The sequence below is a fragment of the Mustela erminea genome, chromosome 7 (assembly GCF_009829155.1).
Source record: "Mustela erminea isolate mMusErm1 chromosome 7, mMusErm1.Pri, whole genome shotgun sequence".
NCBI classification, from domain to species: Eukaryota; Metazoa; Chordata; class Mammalia; order Carnivora; family Mustelidae; genus Mustela; species Mustela erminea.
In genome coordinates, this window is record NC_045620.1 from 106,041,160 (window position 1) to 106,054,127 (window position 12,968).

General features: G+C 45.3%; 1 protein-coding gene across 2 annotated transcripts in view; it reads right to left on the reverse strand.

Annotated features, from left to right (window-relative positions):
• Positions 1–12,968, reverse strand: part of ACOXL (acyl-CoA oxidase like) — a 358,121-nt gene that overhangs the window by 285,679 nt on the left and 59,474 nt on the right. For both annotated transcript variants that reach the window (XM_032352781.1, XM_032352780.1), the window contains 4 exons: positions 9,417–9,531; positions 8,727–8,813; positions 6,866–6,938; positions 2,741–2,873 (listed from right to left, as the gene is read on the reverse strand). In XM_032352781.1, coding sequence (XP_032208672.1) covers positions 2,741–2,873; positions 6,866–6,938; positions 8,727–8,813; positions 9,417–9,531 — 408 coding nt within the window. The remainder of the gene's footprint in view (positions 1–2,740; positions 2,874–6,865; positions 6,939–8,726; positions 8,814–9,416; positions 9,532–12,968) is intronic.

Below are 12,968 nucleotides of genomic sequence, written 5' to 3' on the forward strand. Positions count from 1 at the left end.
TAAAAGGTCCGGGCATGCTCAGCCTTGAGCAAATGTCACCGTGGGGAGCCACGGTGACAGTTTTCTAATACATAAGGAATGCACATAGGAGAAAAGGATCCATTTTTCCACTCATCAGCGAGAACAGAACAAGCAGGACCGTCTTAGGTTTCAGCCGAGAAAACATCTGTCATGTGTTTGAGCCATAGGAGAGGAGGAGCTGCCAAGAGGACTGGTGAGATCATCCTCGCCCGAGACGCTCGCGATGAGATCACAGTGGCCAGGGTCGCTGTCCATCAGAGCCGAGCGCTTCGGCGGTGCCCACACCACATCATGCCGGGGGCTCACAGGCGCCACAAGGGGATCTCCCTGTCACCGTGCAGATGTGCCTCCTAGCCAGGGCAGGTGCTGACTCACAGCCACTCTTTGGCTTCAGAGACACAGAAATCCAAAGAAAACTGCATGCTTCTGCAAAACCTTTCAGACTGCCTTGTTACCTGAAGGCCCGGATGGCATGTGTTCCAATAAAAGCCCACTCATTCCTGTCTCACAGCTAACTCCTATCTTCCCAGTGACAGCAGCAGTGGCAACAGGCATCACATCAGTGACAGCTCTGAGCTACTGAACATTCGCTCTGTGCCAGCGTCGCACATACCTCTACTCGCTCCTGCCTCACCATTATCACAAGGTCCATTTTACAGATGAAGAAGCTGAGGTTTAAAGAGGCCTCCTGATTCGTCCATGGCCCTACTGCCGGTCATGTATTGGCTGAGATTTGAGCCCTTGGTTCCCTATTCTATGATCCTGATAGGTCCTCTATGTTGCCAATGTCTGGTAGATTAGAGAACAAGGACCTTTTAAAAATCAGCCATGGGGGAGCCTGGGTGGCTCAGTGGGTTAAAGCCTCTGCCTTTGGCTCAGGTCGTGATCTCAGGGTCCTGGGATCAAGCCCCACATCGGGTTCTCTGCTCAGCAGGGATCCTGCTTCCCCACCCCTCTCTGCCTGCCTCTCTGCCTACCTGTGATCTCTGTCTGTCAAATAAATAAATAAAATCTTTAAAAATCAGCCATGGTCCCATCTCTCCCACCCTCCTTGCTCCAGATCTGATGATACTGAAAATCAAGTCTCTTCCAGAAGGCCCTGCCACTTCCCTGGCTCTGCTACCCTGTGCCTGCCCCTTGGGCCTCGGCCACCAGCCCGGATGAGCTAATGGGGCTGCTGGCAGCATGGACGTCCTTCACACACCGCCACCCCTTCAGAAACATAAAGCACAGGCTTCCTGCATCGCCTGTACAGGCCAGGGGCCAGCAGGTGCTTTCGTGTCCCTCGGGCACTCTCCTCAGAGGGACCCAAGGCACTGCCAGCAGAGGGACTCGTGCAGACTGCCACTGAGGGAACAGATAATCTTGGCTCTGACTTTTGTCCCAGCTTCTCTACAATGTAATGCTCAGCTCACCGACTTCTCCCCTTCTGCCTCTCTCTGGAGTCCTGAAATGGCTGAAATGGTTTCTATTACAGACTTAAAGAAGAAGCGTTCCTTAGCACTCTGAAGCTGTGCTTCAGAACACAGCCTTGACTTCAAGCTTCCCTGGGGCCTCCTTCATTTGTCAGACGATTCAGCCAAGGGAACCAATTGGCTGGGCCACTCCTGATGCAGGACCTCAGAATTCAACACCCCTTCAGAACCACAGGAACACAAGCACAGGAAGCAGTGCCTAAGGGCGTGAGGTCGCTGGCTGAGCACTGAGCCTGGGTATTTACAGCATCTCAGTTGTACCCACCAGCAGGAAATGCAAAACCAGGGCAGGTCCTACCAGGCCAGCTTCCTGGGAAGTAGGACCAAACCCTCAGAAGAGAGTAAAGAAGAATTCTCTTGCTAGTCAACCGACTATGTGCTGATGTCAGCTTCGAGTCAGGTGAATGAAATTTATTCCGTCTTGATGGGAAAGTTGGATTTGTGCCACAATGTATATTCACGGGTTTCCTCATTTTTCTTCCAGCTTCACCAAGCTCCATGGAGCTTAGAGCAGGTTTTCCCCTGCTCTAAGACCCTTTGGAGAATGGGGAACCAGCATGTCTTATGCTAAAATATTTACTTCCTTTACTTGTTATGCTAAAATATTTACATGCAAAAGGATGGAAAGGGCCCAGAGAACAGACAATGCTGAGCCTTGAGGATGAGGAGGAGGAGGAGGAGGAAGAGGAGAAAAAGGAGAAAGAGAAGGCCCTTCCAGAACTTGCCTCTACTGGCTTCTCTTTCCAAATTAGTATTTGGGAAGGTGGGAGAGGAGGGGAGGTAGAGATGTCTTCTAGGGGTCTGGCTTCATGGACTCCAACTGTGATGCTGAATGCCAAGCCCCAAACAGCCACGTGACCATCAAATCTCCCCAGTGAACTGAGCTGAGACATGCCAGCCTCCCCTCACTTGTCAGCTCTTAGCTGCTTTTCCGGCAGATGCATTTGTTCTGAATGACCCAGGCCCCCCCGCCCAGGTCATCTTTTGTGGCTCTTTTACCACAATGCCTATGTCGTACCCACCATAATCAGCAGCCCGTCTGAGATGTAGATGGATAGGATTCCATGATAAGAAGGGGGCAGAAATGTTCTCTGTATGCGACCAACTGGCCTTTCTTAGTATCTAACCATTAACCCTAGTCACATTACAACAACTGTGGCTCGAGAAGCTCAGCTCCTAAAATTGTTATCCCCAGAACATGCAGAGAATAAACCGTGATGTAAATTAAAATCAGAGTCAACTACCTTCATGGCACCCAGAGCTTGGAAAGTCACAGCTAATCTCGAAGGGGTCAGTGCTGCCAGCATCGCATTAAATCTTGCGCTCTTGTTCTTAATAGGAGAGTGGTACTGTCCATCTGGAGCCACAGAACCAAACCTATGATAGGGGAGAGGCAGGTGGAAAAGAGGAGCAGGGTTAACAAAGAAGAAGTACACGGCACCACTAGAAATGATGTCATACACACACACAAGGTTTCTGGGTCCAGGAACTACGCTCATAAGACCTCAGAGTCGGAGGCAGGGGAAGAGTCTCCCCAGGAGATTCTGACCAAGACTTGACTCACGGAAAGTAAAAGCAGGTTTCGTGCCAAAAAGAAGCATGGGGACTGCCATCATTAAACCCACACTGGAGCCTGAATGTGAAGACCAGACCCCAATCCACTCTTTTGTTGTTGATATATAATTCACATGCCATAAAATCCCCCCCTTTTAAGGTGTGCAATTCAGTGCTTTTTAGGACATTCATAAACTCGTACAACCATTACCACTGTCCAGTTCCAAAACATTTCATCACCCCCCAAAAAACCCTCATGCTGTGAGCAGTCACTCACAATACTCATCATACTCCAGGCCCTGGCAACCGTTAAACTACTATCTATCTCTACAGAGTTGTCCATTCTGGATGTTTCCCATCGGTGGAACTGTATAATATGTGGCTTATATGTGTGCCTTCTTTTACTCAGCTCGTTGTTCTCATGGTCCCTGCATGTTGTGGTGTGTGTCCATTCTTCATTCCTGTTTACGGCCCCATGATAAGCCCCTGCATGGATACACCATATCTTGTTCCTCTGCTCATCAGTTCATGGATATTTGGGTTGTCTCCCCTTTTATGGCTATTATGAATAATTATGCTTTGAACAGGGCACCTGGATGGCTCAGTGCGTTAAAGCCTCTGCCTTCGGCTCAGGTCATGATGTCCTGGGATGGAGGCCCGCATCGAGCTCTCTGCTCAGCTGGGAGCCTGCTTCTCTGCCTACTTGTGATCTCCGTCTATCAAATAAATAAATAAAATCTTTAAAAAAAATTATACTATGAACAATTGGACAATTTGAACAATTGTGGACATGTTTTGGCGCAAGCATGTTTTTGATTCTCCTGTGAACGATGTTTTCACCCATACCTAGGAACAGAATGGGCTCATATGAAAAACTTAAGCTTTTGGAGAGATGCCAAACTCTTTTCCAAATTGGCAACACCATTTTCATCCCCACCAACAAGGTATGAAGGTTTCAATTTCTCCACATCCTCGCCAACCATTATGGCCTGTCTCTTTTTTTATACCCATCTGAGCAGGTGCAAAGTGGTATCTCATTGTGGTTTTGATTGGTATTTCCCTAATGACAATGACGTTGAGCATCTTTTCATGTGCTCACTAGCAATTTTCATATCTTCTTCGAAGAAATGTCTATTCAGGCTTTTGCCCATTTTTCAGCTGGGTCATTTGTCTTTTAATTGTTAAGTTGTAACAGTTCCTTTTATATTCTGGATGCCATATAGATAGATAGATATAGATATAGATCATATATATGTATCATATATATCACAATACATGTGATTCCCAAATATGTTCTTCCATTCCGTGCATTGTCTTTTCACGTCCTTCATAGTGTCCTTTGAGGTGCAAATTTTTTAAATTTTGATGAAAATTAAAAATTTGTTTAATTTTAATTTCTTTTTTTCTTTGGTTGCTTATGTTTTTGGTGTTTAAGTCAAGGTCACAAAGACACACATCTATCTTTTCTTCTAAGAACTTTAAGTTTGGGCCTCTACATTTATATCTGTGATCCATTTTGAGTTAATTTTTGTGTACAGGAGGAGTGAAGAGTCCAACATCATGCTGTTGCCTGTGGGTGTCTAGTTGTCCCAGCATCATTTGTTGAAAGGACTATTCTTTCCCCCCATTAAAATGTCTTATGGTCCTTGTTGAATATTAATTTACCATAAGTGTAAGAATTTATTCCTAGACTCTCTATTCTATTTCATTGCCTATCTATTTATCCTTATGCTAATATCACAATAAATTTTTTTTCCTTTTTTTTTTTTCATTTTTTACTTCCCACCTGCTTTCAGGGGATCCACTATAATATCACAACATCTCAATTACTATAGATTTGTAACAAATTTTCAGATCAGAAGTGTGAGTCTCCTACTTCTTTAGCAAGATTGTTTTGGCTATTCTGACTCTCGTATTGCCACATAAAGTTTAGGAGCACTTTCTCAGTTTCTGAAAAAACAAAACAAAAACAAAAAACAAAAGGGCAACTAGGATTTTGACAGGAATTGCAATGAATGTAAACATCTACTTCCTGATTCATTTTTTATCAACACCCCAAAATGGGGCTCCTCCTCCAAAATGCCTGTGTTTCCACTGTGGTTTTCTGGCATATTGAAAGCAGTTTAAAGGGCAATAAAATGGCTTAGAATCAAATACTGCTTATCAAAAAAAAAAATCTATATATTCTCATATCATTTACAGACCATGTAGCTCACTGTCACTTCTCTTACCCGCTGGATCTAACTTTCTAATCTCTAGTGCACTGGATGAAGGATGAGCCAATGGATCCAGCTTCGGGCAGACTGGCCAGGCCACTGAGATCTCATGAGGGTGGATGACACATGGGAAACTCTACAGCTACAGCTTTCCTTCCCTCTTGCCCATCCCCCAGAGCACAGCACTGCTGCTTGAGCGACTGGAAAACGTGCTGGCATCTCTGGGGAAGGCTGGTGGCACTCAGACCTGCTGTCACGGGCACTGGTGGCTCCTGAGGGGGGCCTCAAGGCTTCCCCACACACCAGGATAACTGCAAAGATGCTTTTGTTGTTTCCATTTTATCTCCTACCAATTCCCCAGGGGCTTGGGCAGGGGGGTGGTTAACAGAATTTCGTTCTTTTAAACTTTGTTTCTCATACATTTTTCTTAAACTGTTGGCATCTATGACATTGACCTGCTGGCAAGAGTTTGCAGGCAAAGCAAAGGAATGAGGTGTTATAAAGGAAATTCTAGACTCAAGCTGATTATCCAGACCTTGACTGCTAGCTTTTCTACGGATTGCCATAAGCCGGTAGGTCAGGATTGTTACCGGATACTGGAAATGCTATTGAGAAAAGTAACCGTCATTGGTGTTTCTTGGCCTCTGCAAAGTGTAATGTGAACTCCTAGAGCTCCACCCCTGAAAGTGCACCAGAAGAAGCAGCCTTCACCTCATCATTTAACCCACCCTGACGGCAGTGGGATGCTGGGAAATGACACTGAGCATCTCTGATGTTACCCCTCCCTCCAAGAAGCACTGGCTATAACAGCCTCCTGGGCTGAACAGTAGTACCTTACCTCCTGCCACCCCTGAAGGAGGCGAAAACATTACCCAGAGTGTAATAGCAACAACAGCAACAAATTTTAAGGAAACAACCTAAATTGCCCAACAGTAAGGACAGATTACATAAACTGTAGATCACTTATTTAACAGTCTATTATAATAATATTGAAAATGATAACGTACATCGGTATTTCTTGTTGCATAAAAACATTTGACATAATGTTAAGCAGAAATTACAAGTTATAAAAAATAGAATTTGTGGGGTGCCTGGGTGGCTCAGTCAGTTAAGCCTCTGCCCTCAGCTCAAGTCATGATCCCAGGGTCCTTGGATAGAGCCCCACATGGAGCTCTCTGCTCCACAGGGAGCCTGCTTTCCCCCCTCCCCCTGCTTCTCTGCCTACTTGTGATCTCTCTCTCTCTCTCTGTCAAATAAATAAATAAAATCTTTTAAAAAAATAGAATTTGTAAGTGGATCTCATTCAATAAAAATCAAACATCTCTCTCTCTGTTGATACACCAGCGTGGAAAGAAGCCTAGAGAGTTATACATTAAGGTGTGCATAACAATCACTGTGTCTGGGGAATAGCATTTTGGACAAGTTCAATTTTTTTCTGTTTTCTTATCTACATTTTCCAATGGAAGATCAATAAACTTGTAGGAGTGGCTGGCAGACAGCCTGGACATGCAGCCCATGAGACCCAGGCGCCAGGCCCAGCTTGGGAGAGCAATGAGATCATACACGCAGCCAATCTGAGTTCAAGTAAAAAGTACTCACTTATCCAGCAGGTTCTCCCTTGGTATCCGAACCTTGTGAAATATTAAAATCCCATTATCCACACCATGCAGACCTAGAGAGAGCAGAAAACAGCTGCAGGGGGCAAATCCGTGCTAGCTTAGACCTACCATTCCTGCTATTTCCCAGGCCTGTCTCTGCTAAAATCCCCGCACCCTTTCTTTTTCTCCCAGGATGTTCTATTTGGGGCAGGGGTGGGGACGCTGTCTGTTTGTTTTCTTGAAGAGCTATGCCTTCTGTGCTCCTGGGCTCATGTGGAGAGTCTGGGTACTATGACTTGGGAAGGAGGAGCTCTAGGCATCAGAAGGAAAAGTCAGGGCAAGCGCTGAGAAGGCAGGAAAGCAAGAAGTCTAATTTCTCCTCCCTCCCAGCACTTCCATCCCAGAACAAGGGGTAAGTTTGTGAAATCAGATGCCTAAAAAGACAAGAGAAAATGGCCACGAGGACAGCTGTGAGTGACTGGGGTGACCCAAGTTTCAGAAGCTTCCTGAAAGCCACTGGTCCTGTTTCCTAATGACACCTGTCAGAATCTGGGGCCTACTTTTTGTTTATCTCTCACTTAGGAAGATTTAATCTGAGGGGGAAAAAAATCTTCAGTAAACATCTTTATTTAGAACATCACCCCTTGACAAGGACACAATTGCATTTAGGAGCTTACAAGGAAACCAAAGTAGACTTTCTGAAGTTGCCAGTGTTTTAAATGTCTGACACCACTTCACAAGAGCTCAGCCCTCTGCTCTCAGCAACATTGGACTCGAGAGGTGACTTCAAGGGACAAGGCCAGCGAGGACCTCTGTCACCCCTGAGAGATACAGTCGGAGCACTCACAACCCTACCTGTAGCCCATTCCTGCGGCCATGGCAGTGGTCAGTAAACACTGAGGGCCAAGACGAAACTATCCCCTCCACCGAAGAATCATCTTCTTCCCCCTTTTCTCTTTTTGTTTATTTTTCCTTCTCTTCACACCTGTTTCTTTGGCTTGGTTTGGCCTTGGTTGTGGACAACCAGTGGGGCCCACAGGCATGGCCTGCTCTCAGTAATTGCTGGTTGAATTACACTCCCTCCCAACCCCACCCCCAAAATTCATACATTCCAGTTCTAACCCCCAGTACTAATGAATGTGACCTTATTCGCAGACAGGGTCTTTACAGAGATAATCAAGTTAAAAGAGGTCATTAGGGTTGCCCTAATGCAAGGGACTGGATTATAGAAAGAAGAAATTTGGACACAGACATGCACACAAGGAGAGAGAATGACATGCGAGCATGAAGACACCAGCAAGAAGCCAAGGAGAGAGGCCTGGCACAGATTCTCCCTCACAACCCTCAGAAGGAACCAATCCTGCCAGCGCCTTGATCTTGAACTTGTAACCTCCAGCACTATGAGCCAATACATTTCTGTTGTTCAAGCCACTCAGCCTGGGGTATGACAGCAAACTCATCCCGGGAGTCAGTCCTTGGGATTCATCAAGGGCCTCGGAGGCACCAACACCAGGCTGTGGCTCAGAGGCAGGAAAAAGAGAGAGCCTCGACTGGCCCTCTGAGAGCCCACAAGTCCAAGAAGAGGAAAAGAGGTGAAATTACACAGGGCAAAGCTGCCTCATGACTGGAAAATACAAGAGGCTAGGAGAAAACAAGACCAATGCATATTCATAAACGGCAATCTTCAGCATTCCCCAACAGTTGTGACATAAAAGACTATCATCAGGCTTCAAAATCGAAGAGTCTTCTCTGCCTTCTCTGTTTTGCTATTTTGGTGAGTTAGGTTCAACCTTCCTTGGGTGGGGCAGGGAGTGTGCAGGAAGTGCAAATGAGGGGAGAAGAGGTGTCACTTGAGGACTCACCTTCCTTGTACATCATATCAATAGCTGTCACTCCAGGGTACAAGCTTCCATTCTCATCACGAACAGGAACAATGAAACAGTGGGGCCCTGAGAAAGCAGAGAGACAGTTGCTGAACTCTCTTTTCTAAAGCTACAATTAAAGCTTTATTCATTTCCTGGAAAAGTCTATAAATTGTGTTGATCCTGAAATTCAGTCAGTTCTAGGACCCTGCCCTGCATATGGTAGTGTACACAGTAGTCCCCCCTTGTCCACAGGGGATATGTTCCAAGACCCCAGTGAAGGCCTGAAACCATAGAAAGTACCAAATCCTATATATGCCAAGTGTTTTCCTGCCTACGTGATGAGATGAAGTAAGGGAATGACCTAGGCCCTGTGACAGAGTGTGACACTACTATGGACCCTCTGACCTCAGAAGGAAGGTCATCTGTTTTCAGACTGCAGCTGACTGCAGGTAACAGTAATCGTGGAAGGCAAAACTGCACACAAGGGCGGGCGGGGGGGCGGGGAACTACTGTAATGTCAAAAATGTAAGAATAAATTCAGCCACCACGTATATTGAAGAAATAAAGTTGGTGCTGAGTTTATACAAGACTAAACCAGTGCTGTGAAGTACACTTTCAAGGTAAAGTACTTGCTGGAAAGTAGTAAGGGTAAAGAGAATTATTCTAGCTTTCTGCACCAGCACAAACCTTGCGATCTTCCGTTTATGATGAGCTGAGCAAAGACAGCGGCGTAATTCCCATACATCGCATTTCCAATGTACATCTTCTCAGCATTTTCACATGGCGTGTCGATCACAAACTCCTACACAGAAAAAGAGCGACAGAGTTTTCCTTTCCTAGGCTCAACTCAACTCCTTGGCTCAGTGCAATGATTACTATGAAACAGATCCACATCCTCTAGCAGGACACCCTTGGGTGATTGATTTCACAGCAGAAGAGAAGACAAAACCCCCAAGCCCCTGGTGATCTATACTCAGCTCTCCCAAACACCCCACTGGCAAGGTTGACAAGACAGGATGGCACATCTAATGATCTGGGGCCCCTAGGTGAATGAGTCCACATCTGCGTGTTTTATCTTGTCTGCTGGGCATTGCGTCTTGTGGACAAACCACTTGGTTCCTCACGTCCTCCACTCTTGCCCTGGCCTTGAAAATATCTACCTTATTGATAGGGTTTTGTTGTTTAAACAGCATCTAATTGAAGGCCAAAACCGTATGCCAGAAATGCAAGCAAGATTCGTAGGCAACCATGACCTAGACCCACCATTGCTTAGGATCTTAGCCCACACAATCCTGATTTTTTTTTAAAAGATTTATTTATTTATTTACTTATTTATTTGACAGAGAGATATCACAAGCAGATGGAGAGGCAGGCAGAGAGAGAGAGAGAGAGAGAGGGAAGCAGGCTCCCTGCTGAGCAGAGAGCCCGATATGGGACTTGATCACAGGACCCTGAGATCATGACCTGAGCCGAAGGCAGCGGCTTAACCCACTGAGCTACCCAGGCGCCCCACAATCCTGACTTTTATAAAGGGGGGGAGAAAAAAAACTCATTTGAGCCTTTGGATAATTGTTTCAGATCCTGCCACTCCATTTTCTTGATCGATGGATATAATAATTAAAAGTTCCCCCAAAATGCATAAACCCTTAAACTGAAGCATTTATAGATAATTCTCTATCTTATAAGGGAAAGAATCTTTGAATATGCCACGCAGTTTGTTTCCATCATATGACCAAAGATTCTTCCAGCTCCAAACAGTCTGAAATTGACATTGTTCAAGAAAACGATGCAGTGTTTTTGTTTTCAGGCTCTGCTCAACCTGGGTCTTCTCTCTCCTCCTCTTGGGAAGCCAGGGCAGAATCACAATGGAAATGCTCCCGCTTCGCTTCTGATTCTGCTCACCAACCGGGTTACCCAGGAACCTGTCGTCAAGGAGGCACTGACGGTAATGGGCAGCTCTGAATACAGGGTCTCTGGGGCAGGTCAGGGAATCCAGGGGAAATGGCAAAAGAGCAGAACTGCACATCTAATTGGAGCTGACAATATTGAAAAGGTGGCTGAACTAAAGCAACAAATGACTGATCACGTAAAGATTATCTCGGAGTCCGGATTTTAAAGTCTATAGTCTACCCTCGCCCGCTGGCCAAGACATACATTCTTGAAGCCCAAGAAAACATTCTCTGACATGTGTTTGTACAAGGAAACTTCTAGCATGTGCAAGCGCTTTTCAGAAACATAAATGGACAAGCTGAATCCTTTTAAGGGAAGTCTCTGGAGACTGCCGCAGTCTTATCAGGCTAGCCAGGATTTCTCAAAGAAAGGAACTATTTGAGGCTGAGTGCAGTAACAACCACAACAACAACAAAAAAATCCGTGTGGTGAAGGGACACTTACCCCTCAAGGGTAGGAAGGGAAGTAGCAGAGTAACATTGACCTGGCAGCAAAGATCTGGTGGGGTGGGGAAGAGACGGGAGGCCATCCATCCCCGTAAACATCTGATACACTCTGGGAAAGGAGGTTTGTCACTTCTGGCAAAAACATTCTTTTGGGAAAGTCTGCACAAGCCAAAATGCTGGCATTAAAGAAGGATCTAAATAATGCACACCATGTGTGTCGGTTCCTACCATAATTAGTTGTTGAAGGCCAACAAAATGGTCAGTACTGTAAGCATTAAAAAAAAAAAAAAAAAAAAGGAAAAAGAAGAAAAAAAAGCCTTTGCCCAAAAGCTCGTAGCTGCGTTTATTTTTGTTATTTAGCATAAAATATAAAACTAAATTCTCTCTTACCTCTTAATTATCCCCACCACTACCCGAGCCTCTGTCCAAAAATAAAAATAAAACAGCCAACCCACAGAAATGAATAACCAGAAAATGTAAGTGATTGAAAGAGTCCTTGAGGGAGAGAGGGCTCATTGGATGTGCTTTCACGTTTTACAAGGGAAATGAAGGGGGAAACGCGGAAAGCAATGAAGGAGAAATCCATTCCCTGCTATGTCAATTCTCAGTGGCCCGAGTTTATGATGGGCTTATTCTCTCTTTCACTCCCACCGGAGAGTTCACCAGAGTCTCCTCATCATTACGATTTCAGCTCTGCATCTCCCCTGCAGAAGGCGGCAGCTGCCAAAGCACGCCAGGTAGCTAAATCATTTATGCTGTTTGGGGGAAATGGGACCCACCCTGGGAAATGATTTTGGTGGGAAAAAATAATGACTGTAAGAAGAAACAAATAAATAAGAATTCTGGGTGGGGTTTCTTTTTTCCTCTCTAAAGACAGCAAGGTGAGCTCAGTACTGTGGTTTAGGGAAAGAAAAAACTGATCAACCAAAAACTGAAAAGGTGTTTGGTTAGCACGCCATCCCTGGCTGGAAAGCTAAGCTGTGAAGGGCAGCCCCACCTGAGGCAGACTCGCTCATTAACGGCAGATTCATTCATAGTTTCCTAACCTCTGTGTGCCTCAGTTTCTCCACCTATCAAATAGGGACAATAATATCTTCCCAGAAAACTACAGGGTCTTTAACACAATGTCACATGTAGAGTGCTCAGCCTGACGTCTAGCACACATGGGCTAGATTACAAGAAGTGGCTTACCGTCATGTTGTGGGATGGTTATTGCAAGGGAATACAGTGAAGTATACAGAAGGTGTTCGACACAGAGCCCGGCACATAGCGAGCATTCAATACATGTCAGTCCTTACTCTTGCTAGGGCCTTGGACATTGCTGACTATTGTAGAGAACTAGCATCTGGGCATGAGGATGGGATGAACATATTCCAATAGAACCTTCGCTTGAATCCGTCATTCTAACCCCTGATTCCCTCTAACTAGCGTTTGTGGGTCGGGAAAACCCGCTAGCAAAAATTCAGATTCTAAAGGACAAACTCAGCAAAAACGAAGAACAGCTAGAGTGAGTAACCGCACCTACACCCACGCCCCACGCCTGCACACATATATTTTTACCCACACTCGTGTCTAGAAAGAACTTCAAAATTTACGTATTCCTTCGCAGTTCTTAGGAAAACCCAATATCAAGCAAGAAACTATGAAGGAGAGTGAAATAAGTAGAGAGTTTCTTTATTCGGAGGGAATAGGAGCTAAAGAAATGGAGACTTCTTTAGATAGAGCAAGGTTTTCACCCTGCGGGGTATGACGCATTTATGGAGATGGTCAGTTTAGAGTCTTGACGAACTGGTTTTTATTTATGAGGACAGAAGGGAAACTAACGAAGTTCCCCACATATACT